This window comes from Kickxella alabastrina, assembly GCF_025024165.1.
Source record: "Kickxella alabastrina strain RSA 675 chromosome Unknown BX661scaffold_10, whole genome shotgun sequence".
Taxonomy (NCBI): Eukaryota; Fungi; Kickxellomycota; class Kickxellomycetes; order Kickxellales; family Kickxellaceae; genus Kickxella; species Kickxella alabastrina.
In genome coordinates, this window is record NW_026251481.1 from 79613 (window position 1) to 103288 (window position 23676).

The window sequence follows — 23676 nt, forward strand, 5'->3', positions numbered from 1 at the left end:
CTTTAGAAAAATTAGTGTTAAAACCCAATTATAAAATCACCCCCTACTTTTCTAACACTACTGTAAGTAGTGTTCATACACACCCTTCTCATCACAATAATAGGAGCCTGCTCTCGTATGATCTGTAGCGAAAAGTTGGGGAGGTAGGCAAAAGAATGCCAAAAGCTATCCGCAAAAAAACAACATTGGGCAGTTATTTTTGTTTTTTGTTATTCGGGAGTGCAGTAATTTCTCACGCGGCGTTTGATCCGCTTATCACTCGTTCGTTTCAACAGAATTGGGTTTGACGCGTTTGACTTGGCACTAACAATGCGCGGTGTGTCTGCTGATTAGTTGGTGTTATTGCGCTTGGGCGCACATTGCAGCAAAAGTTCCCTACCATCCCAAAAAGAGCTGCCGATACCTAACTTTTCTGCTGCCACAAGGGGAATCACCAGCGCAGAAACGTGATTCATTTATTTCAATCTGTTGAGTGGACGAATTAAATTGCGAGGAGCTCGCGAATTATTGTTTATCCCCAAATCCGCCCACTCACCCAGCCAATTCTGACTGTCGATTTTATATTTTGAGGTCATTCTTCCCACAGACACGAGCTTGTTTAATATCCGGGCAAGGGGGGAAGTAAAGGGTTCCAGAAAATTCCGAATCTGAAAATGCTATTGGAAATTTTCTACTGTTGTTGCCGGAAGCAATTACGTAGTAGGCCTGCCTTGGTGTGGGTCTACTTGCAAGTCCAAAAATGAGGGAAAGGAAAGAGCATCAGGCCACAAAAATCCATGACAAAAGATGAACATCAAGTCTGAATTTTTCTGGGCCCTGCAATCGCATTCGAACATTGTTGCACATGCGCACATCTCGATATTAATTTAAATAAGCGCTTAGAACCAAAAAGTAGGCTATAGAAAAAGAAGGATGGAGATGCGACTCGGGTGCATGTAATTTAATTGTAGTGTTGCAGCTTTACCCAATCATGGTATGCAAAAAATTTGTATAATTTTACCCTTTTTAAAGTTTTTTTTAATCATTCAGGGAATGTGCTTGGAAATTGTATAAATACTCTGTCACTTTTTTCACCCACCCCATTTTTTGTATTTTATCTACTGCTAAGACTTTTTATTTTTCATGTTTTGTGGTTAGTTTTCGTATTTCGTGGCTTTCTTTTTTGTTGTTCATTCATTCATTCATTCACATATTTCATTTCCTTTTTTCAGTACTCTACGACTTTTACAGTCTTTTACTCGAACCTATCCATTATGCTTTACTCAGACTCTACCGGACAGGAGGCATTCGACGGCGTATACCACGATCATTTGCAGCAGACCGATGAAAGCACAAACAGGTAGGTTGAGTCGTAAAAATATAAATATTTCTTCCTTTGGATTGGCCTCTTTTCCTTTTTAAAAGGCGGCATTGCCTACCATATAACTTGTACCGGGATTTCTAGGCTGAACCTCTTATGTGGCATGCAAATTAAGGGTGGAAATGCTATTTCGTCGTTCCAATGGCACCGAGTCTATTCGATTGTACACGTTTTCATCAATTGTACTTGCGCTTGCGACCGTGTAGAACCAATAGTCTGCACATGAATATTTATACGCATTACTTAATTTCTCTTGCAGAGTAGAACATGTGTTAGACATTTTCAAAAGCCAGCAGAGCTTTTTATTTTTGAGTATGGTGATTGTCAAATGTCTACTCGGTTCTATTTTTTTGCGCAGAGACAGCTTTAATGCCGGCGCCAAAAACGACAGCAATTCTACCATGCCCCCCCCCCCCCCCCCAACAGTATCCCCAATTCCAATTTTTACATTTCACTTATTTGTGTAGCTAGTGCATCATTATTACTGGACCGCGCTATAATGCCCAGAAACAATTGAACACTCGTATTATTAATGTTCATTCCGTCACACCTATTTATTTTCCTATTTAGTTTTAGTTTTTATTTTGGCTCAGCTGCTCAGGTAATCTCAGCAAGCGCTCCCTATTTTCTTGTTGCAATTATTTTTTCCGCTCGCGTGTCTTTCGGCTATTTCCTTATAAATACGTTGTTTTCGACCATCAGACAAAATTTGGTTTTTCGGTTCTTTTTTGTCCTCAACATTTGTTTATTTTTATATTTCTCCCCACCCACCAACTATCCCAACCCAACGATAGATATTTTCCCACCGCTTATAGTACACTAGCAAAACAACATTCATCCAAAACTCTGCGAAACAAAAAAATCGAGAATAGCGACAGCGAATGAGAACACTCTTCCACTTTTTCTACTGTGGGAAAGATTCAGGTTTTTTATGTTGATCTCAGGCGCGGGGGGAAGATCACAGATTTCATCTCAATGTGTGTTATCTAATTGGCAACAGCAAAAATGCTTACCTGGACTTCTACACGTGAGGCCTGCGCTGGTGTTTATTTTTTATTTGTTTACACGGCGATATGGTCTCTCAAGTATGCTAAAAATACAACCCAAAATCCAAAATGGCTGTTTTATGTGCCCACTGATACCTTTTTTATCGGTTCTTTTGAATTGTGTTCTTGCGCACGTGTAGGTATATCTACGAAATTCACGTAATCCAGCAGCCACTGCGCGCGCGCATGTGTGGGTTTGGGGAAAAGGTAAGAAACAAAGTGAGAGTGAGAAAATATTATTTTAGTTCGAGTGTTGTGAATAAATGAGAAATGTAAATGTGGGGCTGAACAAACCGTGCCACTTAATAGCCAACAGCCAGCTCCACAAACATATCTCATGATCACTCCCTTGTTAAAAATTAAACGCTAATTTCACATTTTAAATTGCAATTGTGTATGCCTTTATTCACATGGTCACTATACTTGGTTGAACTCTAGGATCGGCGACCGTGCACTCCTCCGCCCATCCTACAGCTAATCATATACGATCGCGCAACGGGCCAACCTGTCAACATGGATATGGTCGATGTCTCGTTCTTCACCGCGGCATGCAGTCTGTACTCGGTAGAAATGGACACCGAGCTGGATCTTATACACCAGCAGCGCGGGACACAGGACTCAAGTTTGGGATCAGTATCTACAATTTCGGGTAGCGCCGCTGTTCAGCAATCGCGCCACATGAGCCACACGAGCAAAAATTCGATGGGTCCGAGCAACAACGATGCTGACGGCATGTTGAAATCGAACTCGCCGCCATTCGGCAGTATGACAACAGGCCCAATGTCAAATACAGCGAACTCGTTGCTTTCTAATGCGAGCAATAGCGATAGGGATGCAGTGGTATTTACTGATTTCATAACTGGTCCTAATGTCGCGCCGAGGGGCCTGGGCCAGCATTTGGCCAGCTCATCCAGCATAATGTCATTTTCGGCAGGCAATGAGCGCGGAGGCAGCCTTAGCGGCGGCATTGGGTCTGTCATTGACGGCAGTTATGATAGTGGCGGAGGCAGTAGCGGGAATTTTAGCAGCAACACTTCTGACTCGTCGATGTGCACCGTGAGAAACCTCATTGGCGCCAGTGTCACCACAGGTGCAAAACTGAACAATGTCGACGGATCGCTGGGAGTATTTTTCGTATTCCCAGACCTGTCGATTCGCAAAGACGGCGATTACCGGTTCAGATTCTCATTCTTTGATCTAAAGAGGTAAGTCAATCACTCTACAACTCGAAAACCCTCAATAACTTTATATCCGAAAGTGGACATTCTTATATTCCACATGCACATACATATTACTTATCATTACCTTCGTATGAAAAGTATTTGCAAAGCTAATTTAGTTTTATCAGTACTTTTCTTTTTGCAGATTTAGTGATAACGGTGACCTGTTGAAAACTTCGGCGGATATAAAGGCACGAGCATTTTCAGAACCATTCCGCGTATACTCTGCCAAGCAGTTCCCGGGAATGATCGAATCTACGCCTCTTTCAAAACATTTTGCCAAGCAGGGCGTCAAGATCCCCGTTCGCAAAGAAACTATCGGAAAGTCCCGCCAGAGCCCTGACGACGACGACTGGCAAAACAACTAACCTAACCTAAAATTTAAGCATTTTTGTCGTTTTTTATTTTCTTTATCTTTATATGATTTCAAACGTCATGTATTTTATTTAAAATTTTGACAGAAATACATTTCATAATGTTGATGTTCTGTAACGCTTAGCTTTTAAAATAGAAACACACCAATTTTACAAAAGCACAGCGCGGATCTGGTGGCTTTCTTTGAGAGCGACCGAGGATGCTGTCTGCTGTCAAATACTTTGGAGACTAAACATATGACTAGGTTGGGTGTAGTGGCATTGCCTTTTAACGTCTTTTGTGGCGTTTTGTGGTTGCGAGAACACTAATCAAGACCACATTTTTACTGTAATTAAATTATTAAGGGTGGCCTTACACTACGTCATTCACTTTGCTTGGGCGAGAACTTGTTTTTAAAGAACCCGTCCAGGCTCGTAGATACATAGCTGGTCTTCAAAATGTGTTTTTTGTGTGTTCGTTGAGTGTTTACTTCTTTCATTTAATTGGCTACCAGCACCAACATATTTAATTTATATAATAATAATATTTTGTCTCGCGTTTCGCGTTTCAAAATACATTACACAAACTTTGGTGTATCCACTTATATAAAAAACCTTGATATATCAAGCTAGTCCACGAAATGTGTGGCTTGGTCTGGTCTTTACGGTTTGTTTGAGTGTACAATGCCATTGTAATCTAAAACATGGAATCTTTTATTTTCTAGCCGAAAGGAAGAAAGATAAAGTGAAGATAGGGAACAATCTACGATACATTGATATGTGTTATAAGGGGCGTCTTGCTTTGATTGTGCTCTAGATTCTTGAATTGTTAACACAATAACTTTTTTGCTCAGGCTAGTGTGCGTGCGAAATGTGTAAACAAAAACAAGCATTTTTGTCTTTACAAACTGATACAAAAAAGTTTGATGAGAAGGATAGGAAAAGGCACAAAACACAATGCTTTTGTTAACTATAACGGATTCCCAAGGGCTATGGTTGAATCAGCTTCTATATTTCAAACCCCCTGCGACAAAAAACGTATATATTGCTTTCCTTCAGCCCAGTATCTTGTCTTTTTTGCGACTCTTCTACAACTTTATTCGAGCCTACACCTCACTCAATCACTCACCCACGCACAAGCACCATATTATATTTACCCTTATATAGCTCAAAATGAAAACTGCTCTGCTTGCCCTCGTCTTCTCGGCAGCTGTTCTGGGCGCGCAATGTGGTGACCAGCAGTGTCGTAAGGACGCACCCTGCTGCGTCAAGGGCTACTGCAATATTAACGCCATGTATTGCGCACCCTTCAGCTGTGAGCCAGATAATTCTCTGTCGCCCAGCAGCTGCTGGTCCACTCCGCACTGCGTCGACTACACAGCCGACTTTACCAAGCCCGCGGGCAGCGGCGCCTTTGCGCAAATTGCAGACTACAAGGGCAACCCATCTACCGCCAGCTACGTGTCGCAGTTCGAGCCATCAAATGCCAATTTGGCTAACGAGCAGCTCGAACTCACCTTGACCAAGCAATCTGATGGCAAGGGATTTGGCGCCGTGGTCATTGGCACGCGCGCCATCCAGTACGGCACAGTCACCGCTGTTGTGCGCTCGGGGTGCCGCAGCACCGGCGTGGTCTCATCTCTGATTATCCGCAATGACAAGATTGGCGATGAGATTGATTTCGAGTTCGTCGGCGCTGACAAGCTGACTGTGCAATCCAATTACTACTGGCACAACGAGCTGGACTACACCAAGATGGTCAAGTCGTCCAGCCTGTCCGATACTACGGAGGCATACCACACATACCAGGTTGTGTGGGCCCCAGACTCGATTCAATGGCTGGTAAACGGAAACTCATTCCGCACGGTCAACCGCGCCGACACCTGGGACGCCGAGCGCAAAGTGTTCAGGTACCCCGACACGGAAGCCTTTGTTAGCTTTTCCATCTGGGACGGCGGCTCTGGTCCGAAGGGTACCTCCGACTGGGCGGGAAAACCAATTAATTGGGAAAAGGGTCCGTTTATCATGGGCGTCAAGTCCATTGCGGTCAACTGCTATTTCAGAGGAAACGAGACCACGTATACTCCTCCCGTTTGAAAGTATCTTTTTTAGATGTTAATGATCAGTTTACTTTTTTCAACAAGGTGATATAAAAACACATTCATAATTGCTTTTCAGTCTTCAAACCAAATTAAATGTTGAAAATATTTTAATTAAGAGAAAAAATGAAAGAAAAAAGAGAAATAGCGACAGACAAACCAAGTTGCAAAGTGCAAGCTCAATTGGGCTACCCTTCAAAAAGACATACAAAACAGACGATAGCTGGGCGCGTTTGCATCAGCAGGGCTTGGATCCTGCTCGGTCCCAGCTAAAAGAAAATAAATGCGAAGCAGAAAAAATAAGAGCACAAAAAAGGCGAGCCGCTAGCAACAGGGACATTGCCGTGCTAAAATAAGAAATGGGGCGATAAAATATGGAAGTGTATAGGGCAAAAACAAAACGAGGCCGGAATCTGAAAATCGAGACACTGCGGTTTTTAGAACTTGGGAACAGTGGTCTGGTCAGTACGCTTGAACAGGTACTTCTTGGTCGAAGGGTCGTACTCAGCGCGGGCCAGCGGGTTCAGGTACACCTGCGACTCCTGGGCCTCGGTGTAAGGGGGTGCGTCCTTGACCTGGACGAACGGATGGGCGCCCGTCAGGGAGTTGTGCCAGTAGCGGTAAGACTTGGCCTCGCGGCCCTTGACCTTGGCCACATACACCTCAAGCTGCTCCTTGGACAGGACAGCAAGCAGGTAGTCGGGGTGGAGCACCAGGATCTCGCCACCAACCTGGCCGAAACCGAACGACTTGAGCAGACCAGCCTTGATGCCGTCGGTCTGGATCGAGCGCGACGGGTACATGACGTGCTCGAACTTCTCAAGCTCAGCGGCAATGTTGTCGGCATTGCGGTTGCCCGGGATGATACCCGTGCGCAGGACCTGCAGCACACCGTTGAGCATCCACGCGGCGGCAGCACCCTTCGGGTGACCAGTTAGCCACTTCTGGCAAATGACCGGGCAGGCGTTTCCGGGCGTGCGGCCAAGCTTCTGGAACTGGCTCTCGACAACCTGCGACTCGTTCTTGTCGTTGGCCTTGGTCGAGGTTCCATGGAACGAAGCAACGCCAATATCGTCAACGGTCAGGCCCCAGACGGCAAGCGAGCCGCGCAGGGGAGCGATGCGCGGGTCCTGGCGCCAGAAGTGGTTGCCCCAGAGCTCGAGGGCCTCGCCCAGCTGGCGCTTGGCCTCCTTCTCGATGAACTCAGAGCGCTCGCGCACAAAGACCTCCTCGTCGCAGGGCAGGCCAATAGCCGAGCCCTTGAGGGCCTCAACCTCGGCCATGATGTAGCTAAGCTCGCTCTCAGTCCACTGCTTGATCGCAGTGCGGCGCAGGTCGAGCTGGCGACGGCGGTAGTTAATGTCGAGCAGCGGCGATGGCACAGCGCTAGGCACCTCGCGGGCAGAGGTCAGGATGCCCTGACCAGGAGCGGGCACAGAGCGACCCTCCTTGTCAGTAGCAGTGCCGCACATGGCGAGGATACCGTAGATGGGCACACCAATCTCCAGAGCGACGGTCGCCGACATGACAGTCAGGATACCGGCACCCTCGCCCTCCATGAAACCGTTGCGAGTGGTCGTGCAAGGACGCGACATCTCGGCGGGAGTACGGCCGCGCGCAAACTCGTCGACCGAGTTGCTGGTCGCCTTCATCTGCGCGAACTCAAACGAGCCGTCCTCCTGGAAGAAGTCAAAGCCACCGCACAGCACGATCTTGGCCTTGCCCGTCTGGATGGTGTCAATGGCAACGTCAATGGACAGCACCGATGTGGCGCAAGCACCGACCGTGGGCTTAATCGGGCCCGATGACGACAGCATCAGCAGGTTGACCCAAGCGGCCATGGTGTTAATGAACGTCTCCTGGAGCACATCGTTTTGCACGTCGCGGTCAAAGTAGCGCTCGCGGAACATCTTCTTGTTCGACTGCATGCCGCCGACGCCCGAGCCCATGGTGTTTCCGACCTCGCTGACGTGCACGTACTTGTAGAACTCGTACGGGTCGGTGATGCCCGAGCGCACGAGGGCCTCGACAGTGGCCACAAGCACATAGCAGGTGATTGGATCGATCTGCGCGGCGATGTCCTTGGGGATACCGTAGCGGACGGGGTCCCAGCCGGTGGGGATCTGCGCGGCAACCAACCGGTCGAAACGCAAGGCCTTGGGCACCATCAGGGTCGCGCCCTTGAGGAAGCGCACGGACCACGAGCCGTCAGCGTTCTCCCACACGTCGACCTTGTCCTCGTTGCGCAGCTTGAAGTTGGCGGCATCCTCAGCGCTAGACTCAAAGGGCTCCATGTCGTGTTCGATCTGCAGCTCGCGCAACATGGGCTTCTTGAGCGGGTCGTAGCCGTCGAGAAGATCAGCATCAATCAGGCGGACACCAGTATGCTCGAGAATCTGCTTCTCGTAGCGTGCCTTAATGTCCTTGTCCTCAACGGGTTCGTCGGTCTTGGCGTCAACCCAGCCCGTGTACAGCTGCTTGTTCTTGAGTCTGCCGTTAAAGTGCTTAATGTAGCCCATGATCCAGGCAAGCTCAATGCAGCCCTCGAGCGAGAACTCGCCAAACGCCTCCATCTCCCAGCGGGTCTCGGCATTACCGTAAGGACCGACCTCACCGTAGCCAGTGACAACGACAACCTTGTCCAGGTTGACCATGCCCTGCAGGTGGCGCAGGTGCTCGAGCTTGTCGTATGCGCTATGGCTCGGGAACGGGAACTTGTGGTTAGCACGCGGCTTGACGATGCGCGATTTGTGCATGTTCTCGTTCTTGGCGCCAGCAACAGCCTTGAAGTCGAGCGACGAGTCAGCGGCAACGGCCTTCTTGACCTCGCTGGACTCCCGGATGCTGGCGCGCAGGCGGGCCGTGGCATCCTTGAGATCAGGGATGAACTGGAAGCCGCCGTTAAGATCGGCCCACACGGGCTCGGACTGGGCCAGCGCGTTGATGGTCGGGTGCATAAGGCCGAGGATGTTAAACGCCATCTCCTGGGTCGAGAATGTGCGCACGCCAAGCTTCTCGATGCCCTCGGCAACAATGTTGTTGGCGTTCATCAGGCCTGTACCGCGGGTCCATCCGATGACGGTACCTGTGATGGTCAGGTAGGCACCCCACGACTCGGAGTACCAGCGGTTGAACAGTGTCTCGAGCGAGATCTTGCTCTCGCTGTACAGACCGTCAGAGCCGAACAGACCGTGGTTGGGCGACAGGGGCAGGATGACCTGCGCTGGGCGCGTGTCAAAGCCGCGTGCAGCCTTGCAGGTCTTGATCTCGCCCAGCAGACGCAGCAGGTTGGTCAGCATGATGCGGTGCGCCAGCTCCGAGCGCGAGTCAATGTCGGTGATCTCACGGCCCTGCTCGGGGATGGCCGCAAACGGAATGACGTAGTCGAGGTCCCAGCCCAAGTTCTCCGAGCGAGGCGAGTCATCGTAGATGAACTCGACAATCTTCTTGACGTCCTGCAGCGAGCCCTGGTTGAAGGGCACAACAATGAGCGTCGAGCCGCGTGCGCCACACTCCTGGTAAATGCCCTGGTAGTACAGCATGTTCTCGCGGTTGTAGCGCGACGTGGTCACGACAACCTTGGCGCCACCGGTCAGCAGACCCTTAAGCACCTCGGCACCAATGGAGTCCTTGCCGCAGCCAGTCATCAGCACGTTCTTGTTCTCAAACGTCTGACCATTCTTGCACATCTCGGTGAGCACATCGAGGTACATGCCAGTCAGGCGCGAGCTGAACTCCCACTCGCCAGTGGACAGTTTGCGCTTCAGGTGCAGGAAAGGAATTGTCTCCTTGGGAATGGGCTCAGGGATGGCAGCCGGGGCAGCAGCACTGCCATCGGGGGCCAGGGCCATGCGCGAGCGGCTGAAGATGCGGCGAGCGCCAGATTCTTCCATGATCTTGGGCGACATGCGCAGCGAGCGCAGCACGTCGGTATACAGACCCTGGATGGCCAGCTTGCTGTCCTTCTTCATGCTGTTCTGCTGCTTGATGATGCGGTAAATCTTGGCCAGGCTCTGCTCAACGCGCTGGCGGCCGGAGAACTGGGTCAGCTCGCCGCCGGCCTGCATCTTGTGCACGTAGTCGAGCAGCTTGCGCTCGTCGGCGCGCTGCACCTCGGCGTATTTGATGTCGCCGCTGGCAGTCACCTCAGTGCGCGGGCCAGTGGGGAAATCGACATCCTTGTACATGGGCGGGTGGGTCAACGCGACCTCACAGTTCTCGTACAGCATCTCGGCCAGTTCGCGGGCCAGCTTGTAGGTCTCGCCCTTGGACGCGTCGGTCTTGGCAATGTGGTATGCCATGTGGCGCATGAGGGCCGGGTTGGCGCGGTTCATCAGGCGGATGCAGCGCGACGTGATCTCGCGGTCGACCTCGTGCAGGCGGCCGAACAGGATCTCGTAGTACAGAATCAGAGCATCCTGGCGCGCCCAGTTCCAGTACGAGTCAAAGGTGCGCGCCTTGCGGGCATCGAACGAGGGCTTAATGCCGTTGGCATAGAACTCGCCGTGCTCCTCCATCCACAGGTCAACCTCGGCCTGTAGCATGCCGGTCTCAACCTTGGACGCCTCGAAGGCGCGGTCGCCCTGGCGCAGGTCAACGCCCAGGTAGCGGGCCAGCACTTCGAGCTGCTGGGTGATCAGGCGCTTCTGCTCGCGCTGGGCCTTGTCAAAGGCCTCGCTGTTCACGACAGCAACCGCAGCGCCAGCAGCACCGCTGCCAGAGCCGGAGCCGGCCACTGAGTACGAAATGCCGGTCCTCTTGGCGTACAACTGGGCCAGCGAATCGAGCCATGCCTTGGCGTCGGCCTCACCGCCCAGACGGGCAGCGGGCTCCTGGGTCAGACCCAGAAGCAGCAGGCCGTCCTGGCGCTGCTGTCCCAAGCCGTACGACGCCTGCAGGTAGCTGCGGGCGGTGGACTGCGTGAAGCCTCCAGGCATCTTGCTGCTAATCAGGCGCGCGACCTGACTGGCGGAGTGCTTGCCCAGGGCGCCGGCGAAGGAGGTCATGCTGCCGGCCAACTCGTTGAGGGGGGTCTCCTCGGACTTCTCGGGGACGTCGTTGCCAAACTCTTTCTGCAGATCACCAAGGATCTCATTCTGCATGGTGGACTTGCCGCCGACTAACTCCTTGATCGACTTGGACACGGGCACCTCGTCGAGAGACTTCTTGAGCTTCTGGCACACGATGGTGTGGATGATATCTATGGCCTTGACCGGCACGTCGTCAATAGCAGCACCACCACCAGCGGCGGGCGCGGGCGTAGCGGCAACAGCAACCGGAGCGGCAGCGGCCACAGGGGCGGCAGAAGCAGCAACAGCGGGCGCAGCCTCGGCCTCGGCCTCGGGCTCAGACTCGTAGGTGTAGTAAAGCTCCTTCTCGTTCTTCGAGTAGCACAGGGTCGAGCGGCGGTGCGCAATGGCGTCGTCGTAGGCCTCGTACTTGAACTTGAGCGTGCGCTGAGCCATACCGCAAAGGGTCGGGCTGGGCCCAATCTCGATGAAGCGCTCAATGCCGTAGCCCTTGAACAAGTGGTCCTGGGTCTCAATCCAGCGCACCGGCGAGGCAAACTGGTAAGCCAGCAGCTCGACGAGCAGCACGTGTGACAGGCGCTGCACCTCAGCAGGGTCAGCGAGCATCGCGTCGTCCCAGCTCTTCAGCACGCGCGTGATGCGCGCAGAGCCAGTGAGTTCAAGCACATCCTCAAAGTACGCCTTTGTGACCTCGAAGGGCATGGCCGTAAGGTTAGGAATGTATAAGTGCTTGAGCAGGCTGTAGTTGATGTCGTTAACGCGCAGCTTCTTGAGAAGGAAGTTTCGGAAGGGTCCGACACCTGAGAGCAGGAAGCTCGAGTGGAAGGGCACGTCAATGCCAGTCAGCGGGATAGTCGCGTGACCGCGGTCCAGCACGATGAAGCCGTCGCGAGCGCGTTTCTCATCGGCCTTGACCAGCGCTCCGTCGACGATCTGGCCGAGCTGCTCCTGCACCTCCTCGAGTGGCATGTCCTTGATGAGCTTGGCAACGTCGATCTTCTGGCTGAAGATGAAGTTGAGCACATTGGTCAGGGTGTCCAACAGACGCAGCTCACCAGCGACAACGTATTGCCAGTTCTCGACGTTGTGATTGACAATCTCCAGCAGCCCCTTGCTCTGGTGGCGGATCGAGCTGATGACAAACTCGAGTGCCTCCTGGCTGAAGCTCTTGCCGACGCGCGCGGGGTTGACGGCCATCATGCTGTACTGCGAGCGGTTTTGCGAGTCGCGCTCGACAGCACGCTGCATGGTCATACCGCGGTAGAAGCCGACGTCAACGACGGCCTCGACGGCCAGAACCTCACCGATGGCGCTGAGGGCACCGTACTCACCAAGCGAGTGGCCGGCGAAGGGCGCGTTCTTCTGGATCAAAGACTTTGCGCGCATGTCAGCGTACGACGACAGCTCGAAGAGCATGAGTGCGGGCTGCGTGAACTGGGTGGCCTGTAGCAGACCGTTGGGCGACTTGAACGTGTAGAAGGGCGAGTCCTCGACAATGTCGGGGAACAGGCGCAGCACCTTGCTGTTGCCATCGGCGTCGACAGTCTCGTAGGTCAACGAGCAGTAGTTCTCGCGGATCTTAGCGCCCTTGTCACCGCCAAAGTACACGGTGCGCTCCTTCGGGTTGTTCCTGACAATATCGATGATCGAGAAGCCAAAGGTCCCAAGCATATGCTTGTCAGCACGGTCCCACAACTGGCGCGCGGTCTCTGAGCGCTCATACAGCTCCATGCCCATACCGGTCTCCTGGGAGCCCTGGCCGGTGAAGGTGTAGCCGGTGATGGGCTGCTCAACCTCGGCCATGCCCTCGATGACCTTATCACCGTGCTGGTTGAAGGTCGCAACCTTGATCAGCTTGCGGCCGTCCTTCATGCCGACGTGGTACAGCTTGGTCTCGAGCTGGTCGTTGGGTAGGACCATGCCGACAAAATCAACCTCGTACGCCTTAACGCGCTCGGGGTGGTTGTCTGCGGCAAAGGTCTCGACGAACTTGCGAGTCGACGCGCTGGTCCACATACCGTGAGTGATAGTGCCCGGCAGATCGGCATAGTCGGCAAAGTACACGTTCGTGTGGATCGGGTTGTGGTCGCTCGAGATGTTCGAGTACGGGTCGTTGGTTCCAGGCGAGTGTGTGATCGAGCTGAACTCGCTGCCGCGAGGCATGACCGAGTAGCCGCCGTTCTCAAAGTAGAACGAGTCCTCGATGGGCTGGCCGTGGCGCTTAAGGTACTCGACAACGGGGTTGCCGTAGGACTCGCCGCACTCGTACACGACGTCAGCAATGTGCACAAACTCCTTGGTCGACACCTGCACCATGACGCGGCCGGTGGTGACAATGTTCGAGTACACGGTGCGCGACTTGAAGCGGTAGCGCGATGACAAACGGAACTCGAGGGTCGATCCCGGCTGCAGCTCGTGACACGCACTCTCTAGAGGCACGAACCACTCCTTGGACTTGAGCACAGCAATGTCCTTGGTCGTGGCCAGGGTCACGCGCGATGGCTGCTCGTCAATATTGCGGTAGGTATCGGCAAAGTCGGTAAACGCGCCACGGTAGAAGAATGACGTCGTGATCTCGACGACGGGCTTGCCGTCGCGGTAAACGTGGCCCCTGATGCGCGAGCGCTTGCCCGTCTCCTCGATGGTGACCTCGATAATCTTGGCCTTGCTCTCGACGATGTCGCCAGCCTTGAGCGGCTCGGCGCCGTCAACCATGCGGAAGCCGTTGGACATATGCACCAAGTTGAGCACATCGCCGTCGACGATTTGTGGCAGGATGGTCTTGCACGTCATCGGCCAGCATGCGCGGCCAGCAAAGTCCATGGGCGCGTAGACAACGCCATCCTTGTGCTCGACGTAGCGCTCAGACTGGTTACCGACGACCAGGCAGAACTGGCGAATATCCTCCTTGCGGATTTCCTCATTCGAGTGAGTGAACTCAAACTCGGGGTCGACAATGCCAATCACATCCTCGCCCTCCTTGCTGTTCTCGAACCACACCTGCGCGTAGAACTTCTTAATGCGCTCGTTGCGGCCCTCCATGACTTCGTGGATGGGCACGCTGGGCATCTGCGCCTGATAGCGGAACAACAGCTCGAGGGTGCATTGGGTGCCGCGGGGCGACGAGTACATGTTGAAGTGGATCATCGTGTTGTCCGCGTCGATGCTAAAGTCCAGAGCCTTGAGGCCGCTGGCATCAATGACCTCGACAGCGTACGGGCGTCCCTCGCGCAGGGCGACCCTGACGACCTGGCCAGGACGGGGGCGCAGCACACGCTGAACAATGTTGCTCACATACGTGCGGTCCTGCGAGACGGTCGGCGAGGTCAGGAAAGCACGCAGCCAGTTGAGCTCGCTTCCAGCCAGGGCCTTGAGCCAGGCGTCGGTCTCGGGCAGCTGCGCCTTGACACGGGGAGCAGTGAATACGCGCTCGGTCTCGGTCGACTCGACCTTGACATGAGCCGGGAGGGCGCAGACAGCCGGCGGGTTGCCGAGGTAGCTGACAGTGGGCACAGCGGACTCGTCGCCGCCGTAGTAGCGCTCGAGCAGCGCCGCAATCTGGCCGTGGTAGATGCCGTCGAGAATGCTCTTGACGGGCTCGTTGGCCTTGGTCGCGTAGCGCACGGCAACGGGGCCCTGCAGAATGCACACGCGGCCGACGTCCTGTCCGGGGACGGCATCGACATCCTCAGCCTGCCACAGCGAGTCCTTCTTGAACCAGATGTGGAAGTCCTTGTCCATAACCGGGATAAACGGCACGGGCTTCTGGCCGGGGCGCATGCACAGGTTGATGAAGTACTGCACATCCTCGGTGGTCAGCAGCTGCGTGCTGCTCTCGGGGTAGGCGTCGATGATGGCCTGCACCTGGGGGAACGGGTTGTTGAGCTGGTCAAAGGACTGCAGAAGGGCGGGCTTTTCGGTGGTAGAGAAGCGCTCCTCGAGACGCAGCAGGTAGTCGCCGACGAGGTTGCGCATGGTGATGTCGATCCAGCGCGACTGGTGCGAAATGTACAGGACCTCGACCATGCGGTTGGCGACTTCGGCGTACGTCATCTCCTCGAGATCAGCAGACTTGCCGTCAGCCTTGCGGCCGAACCAGGGCTTCTGGAAGTCATCGTTGAGGCGCTTGATGATGTAGTCCTTCTTTGCCATGAGCACGGGAAGGCGCTTCTCGCGCGGCAGCGAGAAGATGGTGTCATCCATCTCCTTCCACAGCATAACACCGCGAGTGGCGATCTTGTGGATAGGCTCGCCGAGTTCTGAGAGAACAGTGACGATGCCGCCCGTGGGGCCACGGTACGTCTTCTCCCACTCGGAGTCGTCGATACCAGGCGCGGCGACGATGGCCTCCTTGACAGCGTCCGAGGCCATACCCTCCTTGGCGACCATGACACGCGAGCCGAACAGGCAGCCGTCGAAGGGCATGGGCGCGCAGTCGAAGCGACGACTCCACTCACCAGTAAGGTAGGGCAGAGTGTCGTCGACACCACCAAAGCCCGAACCGGCGACGAGCACAATGTTGCGCTGGGCGCGGATGGCGCCGTACGTCTCGAGGATAGGCTGATGGAAGTCCTCGAAAGAATGATGACCACCGGCACGACCACCGGTCCACTGGAGCAGAATCGGGAAATCGGGGTTGGCCTGCGCGATCTTGATGACCAGGCGGATAGTCGCCACGGATCCGGGCTTCAGGCCAATGTGGCGGAAGCCAACAGCGCTGATGCTCGAGATGATCTCGTTCGTGACCTCGAACGACGGCACACCAGCACCAATGCACAGGCCCTCCATGGGGACGCCCTCGCGACGCATCGTCTGCATCGCCGGGTACTGGATGTTCCACAGGAATGGGTTGATGTAGATCGAGTTGATCGTGACACCAAGTCCGGGGTCGACGAGCTTGAGGATCTTATCAACCTTGTTGCGCAGCATGGCCTCGTTAAAGTGACCACCGCCGGACAACTCGATGTGGTAGCCGGCGCGCATGACAGCCGACACAAACACCTCGCTGACAGTTGACGGCGTCATGCCGGCAACCATCACTGGCGGCTTGCCGAGCAGACGGCTCATGGGCGTGTCGATCTGCAGTTGGCCGTCACACTCGGTGCGCACCAGGCGCGGGGCGTAGTCGCGCTGCCAGTTTTGCGAGTACACGACAGACGACGCGCGGGTGTCGAACAGAGCAGACTTTGCGCTGAGATCATGATTGCTGGATTCGAGCGCGCCAGCCAGAACGACGCGCAGGCCGGTGCCCTCCTTGTTGCGGTTGGTCAGACCACCAATGCCGCTGACGCCACCGGGGCCAAAGTCAACCATGTGAGTGACGCCCTCGGTGGCCGTGGCCTTGATCCAGTCTACAGGAAGCACGCACAGGCTGTCGACGAGCTTGCGGCTCAGATCCTTCTCCTCGCTGAGCAGGCTGCCGTCATCGCCGGAGATAACTGGGATGCGCAGATCAGCGGCGTGCAGCTCCCAGCCGTTGGCATGGATGTCGCGCATGGCGTTCTCGGGGGCCGCAGCCAGGTACTCGGAGTGGAAGGGGCCGGTGATGGGCAGGAAGCGTGTCGAGAACTGCAGCTTACGCTGGGAGAACGGGATACGGTTCTGATCGAGACCGGCCGGGGCTTTCAGCTTGCGCAGGCTGAGGTTAAGGCCGTACAGAGACTGCGGCGGGCCGGTAATGACAAACGACCGGGGGCCGTTGATCAGCGATAGGGCAACCTGGCGGTCGGCGGGCAAATGGCGGTTAGTGGCCTCGATGTGCTTCTCGACCTCGCTCTGGCGCAGGCGCGAGATACTCAGCATGGGGCCGGGGGTGCCCTCGGCATTCTCCAGCGAGTCCTCCAAAATGGCCGGGTTGATTGTGGTCGGCGGGTGGGCCAGCTGCGAATGCATGCTGATGGCGAACAGGGTGCCCAGGGCCTTCTCAGACAGAGCGTAGAAGGAGTCCATATCGGTCATGGATGCAAACACAACCGACGTGATAATACCCTGGCTGTGGCCAGTGGCGCCCTTGAACAGCTCGGCGATGGCGCCGGGTGCAAGCTTGGTGACCTTGCACAGGACCAGCACGTTGAGCAACTGCGTGAAACCGACAATGGGCAGGCTGATGGCCACGCTGAGCAGGTAGTGCAGGTCGGGGCGCGACTCGGGGCTCGACAGCCAGGCCATAATATCGAGGCCCTTGGCGCAGACGGTCTGCGCCTGGGGCGTGCACGCGGCGCGCTTAAGCGACGCGGCCATCTTTTCGGCAAAGTCGCGGACCAGGGGCTCGTATGTGTCAAAGACCTCCTGGGTCTCGTCAAAGTACTCCTCGACGTTGCCCTGGCCGCCAAAGATGGCGAACAGACCGGCGGTGCCCTTGGCAGCGCAGTCGAACAGGGCTGGAGTTGCAGCGGCAGCGGCGGACTCGTCGTCCTCGGCAACCAGCACCTGGGCCGAGTAGTACGCGTTGATAACAGCCTGGCGCGCGGCGGAGGTCAACAGCTCATCGGTGGCGACATGCACATCGTTGCCCCGCAGGAAGGTCTCGCGCATATGCTTGAACAGCACGCGGATCAGATCGAAGCAGGGGAGGCCCTCGGGCTGTGCGGGGTACTGGGTGACGCAGAACTTGAGGAACCGAGCGGCGAGCTCGATGGGCTCGACGTCGTTGCTCTCGGCGTCGGCGGGCGCGTTGGCGATCCAGGAGGTAGCCTGGAACTGCTCGCGCATCTGCTCGGCGGCGGCCCACAGTTCATTGGCCACGAGGACAGTGATTTCTGTGGTGGAGTACTTGATGTGCAGTGGGCGCAGCGCCTCGGCAATGCTCTTTGCGGTTAGTCCGGTCATTGTAGAAGTACTTTAAGCTTGCTCTATGTTCCTGGGCTGCTGATTCCGTCCAAGCAATGACAAGAAAAATAAATTGTGGCGAGGGTTGCTGTATGTGTGTATGTGGCGAACGAGTAAAGTAAACGCGGTAAATCTCCTCTACAATGTCGTTCGCTGTTGTTATTTGCGAGCTAGAGCGAAAAAGTGTCTACAGAAGAAGTAAAAAGAAAAAAAGAGGAACAGATTATTATTTATTTGAAATTAGTATTTGGAAACGCGATATAGTGCAGGCATTTCGCACTGAGGTGGACGAACATGGCAGGGTTTTTTGTATTCTCCAATGGGATTGCCGCTTGGTATTCAAGATAAAGGGACATTGAGAGAGTGGCAAGACATTGTGAATGGAATGGACTATCGGACAAGTTTATGTGTGTGTGTGTTTATTGATCTGCCTGATCCCTTTTAGAATGGGCATCTTACCCAGCGGCAAATTGGAGAGAAATAGAGGGGAGCACTGCAAACAAAAAAAGCTACCAAATAGGAAGGCAGATCAATTTGCGGGTGCACACGGTATTAAAAATATTTTACACTATGCATAAAACAAGCAAAAAGAAGGGGGTAGGAAAGGGGCACGAAACGGTGCAAAATTCAAAGTGTTCAAGGGCCACCTATTGGGCGTGCGCATAAGCGAGACATAGTGCATGAAAATAAAAAGACTGATAGACATACAATGCAGATACGACAGCGCGATGGAGAGGGCAGAGGGGAGACATGTTTGTATTGTTTTTTATTTTATTTTTTGTTGGGGGCAGAAAGCAACAAGTAAACAGCTCACGCGATAAAAGTCGGCAGTGGTTACAGCTAAATTGTAGACTTTTTTAGCAAGGTGGGATACACGAAGCGACACAGGACAGGAAAAGACAAGACGAGGCGTAGTCCGCTGCAGCCTGGCGTGGTGTGAGATAGCAATAAATTCAGCCTAGTTTAGTTGGTTGCATCCGAATTTTACCAGCCCAAACCCAAATCATAGACACAAAAAAAGAGGCAGTGCAATTGAAGTGGTATTCTTTTTGGTGTGCGTCAGTGCAGCGACAGATTGCTAGGACAGAAACCTTTTTTACGTTGTAATAATAAACAGCCAACAAAGACTATAGCCAATTATCTGCAAATACAAGAAAGAGAGGAAATGAAGAGAAGAAACGGCTAGAGAAACAAAAAAAAGGAAAAGTAGTGCAAATAAAACAAGAGAAAAGAGATGAACGAAAGGGAGAAACTGTGGCAAACAATGAAAAGGAATCGTCGCCCAAGCTCGATTCGACTTTCGTTATTTTTTGTTTGGTTTAAAGAATACAAGTTAATGAAAAATAGGGGGAGTGGGGATGACAGGACGGAAATGGACAAAAAATAAAGCAAGACGTGGAAGTATTACGTACCGTTTAGAAAAAATAACCGATCAGGCAGGCGCAGAATGCGAGTGGTCTCGTTTCTTTTTCTTATTCTGGTATTAGGGCTCCTGGATGCAAAGCAAGAGCGATAAGGAAGGTGGGGAGAAAGAAAAGAAAGTGGCAGGTGGGGAATACTTTAATCGAAAGTGTCCAGACAATCTTATTCAGAGCGTGAGTAAAGACCTATAGTAGAATTGCAAAGAATATAAAAAACGAAGAGGTACTTTTTTGGTTTGGTTAGTATTACTGCGCGCTTATCAATTTGTTGTTTTTAGCATGGCGCTTCCCAGCCAAATATAAAAAAAGTGAAGCAATGGCGCACACGCATAAAAAATGAATATGCACGCTTCTGTGATGCCAACTGAAGCATTGATTATTTGATACATTGTATATCAAGTTGCAGGAAAGCGTGATTTTATCTGGGACCAAGCATCATTAAGAAATTAAAGATAACATCGGGACCCTTTTTAAGGTTGCTGAAATAAAAACTCGACGGTCTGTTTGAGCTTGAAATTATCCTGAATAATGAGGTTTACCCGAAGGGAGGGGAAGGGTTCTAACATGTGAAAGATAAAATGTAAGCACAGCCAAGCATACTTTCACGTTCACGCTTGCTCACAAAATTAACTCTTCCCCTCCCCCCCCCCCCAAAAAAAAAAGAGAGAGAACGGTCATTCAGGGTCATCTCTCGCCGGTTACAGATGGTCTGGAATGTGCAAAATCCATTTTATATTGGACTCTTCCGGCTTAAACCCCCATTATGTTCACATTTTGCCGCCTTTTTCGGTAAGAGGAGTTTCAAAGCATGTTATTTTTGTGAGCAATGGGCCTGGAATAAAATTATAAAAAGCATACCTTGATGTTCTTTGAAACGTCGCTTGCAGTGGTGTTATTAAGTTGGTATAGACGCAAGCGTGAATAAAGATAAAAGGTTGCCTGATTCCAGTATGTATATCAAGGAACAAGAAAATGTGTAATAGATAATAAATGTTATAATTTTTGAAGAAACAAAGTGCAGAATTTATTTTCAAGAAAAGAAAAAGGGAAAAAGATGTACCTGTTCTAAAACTCAACAGACGTATTTAATTCTTTTTTTTAGTTCTCAGTTGACTACATCCCGAGTTGTGCCTGCTTATTTTTCTTTAAGCAGAACTGTCAAGGGGGGATCATTCGAGGAGTAGGTGGACAAAAAAAGCCACTTTTTGCACCCATTTGTTCATCATTGATGAATGAGATAGGATCAATTTGCTTGCTGGGAGGCGAAATAGGTGTGTTATGCCCAAATGATTTATTGAATTGTCTAGAAGTCTGCTACCAGAAAACATTACTGCGCTTTCTTTCTTTCTTTTTCCCCCCCGTTCCTATCCCCGAAGATATCAAGGATGCCTTGCTCGGGAATGATAATATTTTGTGCTGGTGGAAGTTTTTCAACCGCTTTGTTTTTTTTTAAAATAGTTGCGCGGCGTTCTGACCCAATCATTCAGTTAACAAATCACGCCAACCAAGATAAGAAAAAAGAAGGGAAAAAAAAGAAATTGGCAGTAAAATTTATTTTGTTTTATTTTGGTTGGGACAATTTGAAAAAAAATATATATATACGTGGATGGGTGGATTGATCTCACGCACTGACAATTTCACTGCCTTGCTGCGGTATGTTCGGAATGGTATGGCGGGTTTGGTGATGTGGGGAGGACGCTATGACGAAGACATATTTTTCTTTCACCCCTCACCTCCCTGTGCCACAGCAAGAGAAAAAGAAGAAAATAAACCTGCGAGGTGTGCAAATCTCAATTTGACAGCTGGAAGTTTACCATCCAATGGCATGAGATCAAAGGATGCCTGGAATACACCAAACAAGAAAACAAAATTTTATATAAGTTTTCTCCGCCAAAATTCTTATTATTATTTGTTTGGCAGATCAATTAGCTAGAGGAAATAGTGCAAAATTTTAAAATTAACGATTTGCCAATAAAATTATCATTATTTCTATTTTTCAAATTTACAGAATGCACACGATAAATAATTGTGTCTGTCCGACATATAAAATAAAAAAGCAAAAACATATTTTGGAAGATTTTAATTGGTGCGATAAGCAATTCTTAAAAAAAAAAAGTACAAGCCTTGCTTACTTTTTAGTTTTGTTTTGTTTTGTTTTTGCTCAGCCTCAATTGAATTGTCTACGCCACTATTAAAAATAGTTTAATCTAGCCGCCATTGATTCTTATTTTAGAAAATCACAGAATCAGCTGAACGGGCATTAATTAGAAGCTCTTTCTCTGACAGCTGCATATTATTTTGTCTTTTTTGTTATTTTTGTTGTTTATAGTAAAATAAATGTGGTCTTGATTATTGTGCTCGCAACCACAACAACGCCATGAAAGACGTTGTTAAAAGGCAATGCCACCACACCCAACCTAGTCCTATGTTTAATCTCCGAAGTATTTGACGGCAGACAGCATCCTCGGTCGCTCTCAGAGAGAGCCACCAGATCCGCGCTGTGCTTTTGTAAAATCGGGGTCCGTTTCTATTTTAGAAACTAAGCGTTAAGGGTTTCTTGTTTGTATTTTAGTGGTATGTGATTTTTTATTTATAGGCTGGTTAAAAAATAAGGTTTAAGTAAAGTATATGGGGACAGATCATGCTTTTTTGAAGTTGGTAAAATTAAACCCGACCACTTTTGATCTAAATTATTTATTTTCGCAACACCCTGTGGCGGACACTTCTACCGCCAGACAATTAGACCCAGGTCTGGATAATTTCCAACCACGCTGCCCTTGGAATAATTTCCGTTATAGGGGCATATAGCTAGGTTCTGCAATAGAGCACACAATGCGATAGGCAAAAGTGGTGGGTGTAGTAGACGATCAGTCTTAATCATTAACTTCTAGTTTGTCTTTTTTGTTTTTATAATTGTTTTATATCTCGCGCAATGGATCAATTTTCTCTCTTTGTGTATTATAAATATCAATATCAATAACAAAAAAAGAATTATATATAAACATATATTTTAGTTGATTTTAAAAATTGCTTGTACCAGAAAAACTCAATCCAATGGGCATTTTTTCCGGATATCCAATCCTAGGGTTTCTCCTACCGATGCGACTTTGGGTCCACACCGGGGCCCTAAATGCAATGCTCCTTCCAATACTCCCAGTCATAACACAATAAGTGAACAATACACTGGGCAAATACGACAGCAACCCTAGATAATCCTCTCTCGTAAAAGCCTCATCCAAACTGACCAAAGCATGAACATACAGTACCCAAGTAGCCATCAACGAGGCATTCAGGGAAACCAAAAAGCCATGCAATGAGCCATCACAAACGGTCCACAGTCCCAGAGAAATTATAATCATACAAGCAGACGACTGACTTGCGCTCTCAAAGGGTAATTTCAACGCCGCATAATTTACGCCCAAAAAGCCACCAACACACCGAAGGACGTCGTTCCACCCGGTACGACGCAGTGGGGTGTTCAGCCACTTACGATCAAGAAAGGGGTACATGAGGCCAACCAGCACAGTGAGAAGCCCACTGAGTGCATTACTCCAGGGCGCCTGCGCCAACACACGACTGATTAGATCGCGTGTTAACCCATGCGGGCCCAATCCACGGCGCCACCCAAAAAGGGACTCGTAGGGGAATTCCAAATCATCCGAGTCGCTGGAATCCTCGCGCAACAAGGATCTTTGCTGAGCATGGATCAGCTGAATACCCACTGACCAAGACCACCCGATGGAAAAGAGTAGTAGAATACGCGGAATATACCATGCAATTATACGTGAGGGCGAAAGCGGAGGCGGAGAGGATGCGGTTTTTTGCTGGGTGCGCCGGATGTGAGCTTTTCGCCGAGAGTGCAGCAGGGGTGTGGTTGCCAGGGCTGAGGGGGCTGGTGATATTGGCTGGACGGCGATGTTGATTTGGGCAGCTGCGCCGGTGACGGTGGCAGGAACGGACTGCGCGGGTGGCGGGGATTGCGAGTTGGTTGATGAGCGGGAGAGTTTGGGTGAGATCCATAGCTCACCACTATCGTCTGATGAATGGCCAGCATCTGCTGCTGCTATTGGTTTTGGTGGGGAAGCAGCAGCAGCAGCAGCAGAAGTCATACTGCGTTTGGCTGTGGAAAACATCAACAATAAAATTGAAAAAAGTGAAATTGAAAAATAAGAAAATAAATGCAACAGATTACCAAAACAAAACAAAAGTGAAAAAGAGGATGAATGAAAATAGAGAACGGTAGCGAAAACGAAAAATGTTGCAAAGAAACGAAAACATCAGAAAAAAACATTATAAACATGTATAAAATGGCCAATGTT

The 23676-nt window shown here is 51.3% G+C and overlaps 5 protein-coding genes across 5 annotated transcripts; 3 read left to right on the plus strand and 2 right to left on the minus strand.

The window, feature by feature from the left end:
• The first annotated feature begins 1068 nt into the window (after positions 1-1068).
• BX661DRAFT_181833 (velvet factor) lies at positions 1069-4113 on the plus strand. The gene is made up of 4 exons (XM_051535814.1): positions 1069-1339; positions 2547-2613; positions 2845-3611; positions 3778-4113. The coding sequence occupies exons 1-4, from the start codon at positions 1254-1256 to the stop codon at positions 3992-3994; spliced, it is 1137 nt and encodes a 378-aa protein (XP_051391821.1). The 5' UTR covers positions 1069-1253; the 3' UTR covers positions 3995-4113.
• An 897-nt stretch (positions 4114-5010) lies between these two features.
• BX661DRAFT_181838 (concanavalin A-like lectin/glucanase domain-containing protein) lies at positions 5011-6231 on the plus strand. Its single transcript, XM_051535815.1, has one exon. It carries the CDS (start codon positions 5153-5155, stop codon positions 6074-6076), a length of 924 nt encoding a protein of 307 aa, XP_051391822.1. The 5' UTR covers positions 5011-5152; the 3' UTR covers positions 6077-6231.
• On the minus strand, positions 6171-18124 carry BX661DRAFT_181839 (uncharacterized protein). The gene has a single exon (XM_051535816.1). It carries the CDS (start codon positions 17934-17936, stop codon positions 6516-6518), a length of 11421 nt encoding a protein of 3806 aa, XP_051391823.1. The 5' UTR covers positions 17937-18124; the 3' UTR covers positions 6171-6515.
• Positions 18125-20963: 2839 nt separating this feature from the next.
• Positions 20964-21290, plus strand: BX661DRAFT_181845 (uncharacterized protein; the record flags this gene model as incomplete). Its single annotated transcript, XM_051535817.1, has 1 exon — positions 20964-21290. One exon carries the CDS (start codon positions 20964-20966, stop codon positions 21288-21290), a length of 327 nt encoding a protein of 108 aa, XP_051391824.1.
• A 1004-nt stretch (positions 21291-22294) lies between these two features.
• BX661DRAFT_181847 (insulin-induced protein-domain-containing protein) lies at positions 22295-23571 on the minus strand. Its single transcript, XM_051535818.1, has one exon. The coding sequence runs from the start codon at positions 23488-23490 to the stop codon at positions 22378-22380; it is 1113 nt and encodes a 370-aa protein (XP_051391825.1). The 5' UTR covers positions 23491-23571; the 3' UTR covers positions 22295-22377.
• Between the last annotated feature and the right edge of the window lie 105 nt (positions 23572-23676).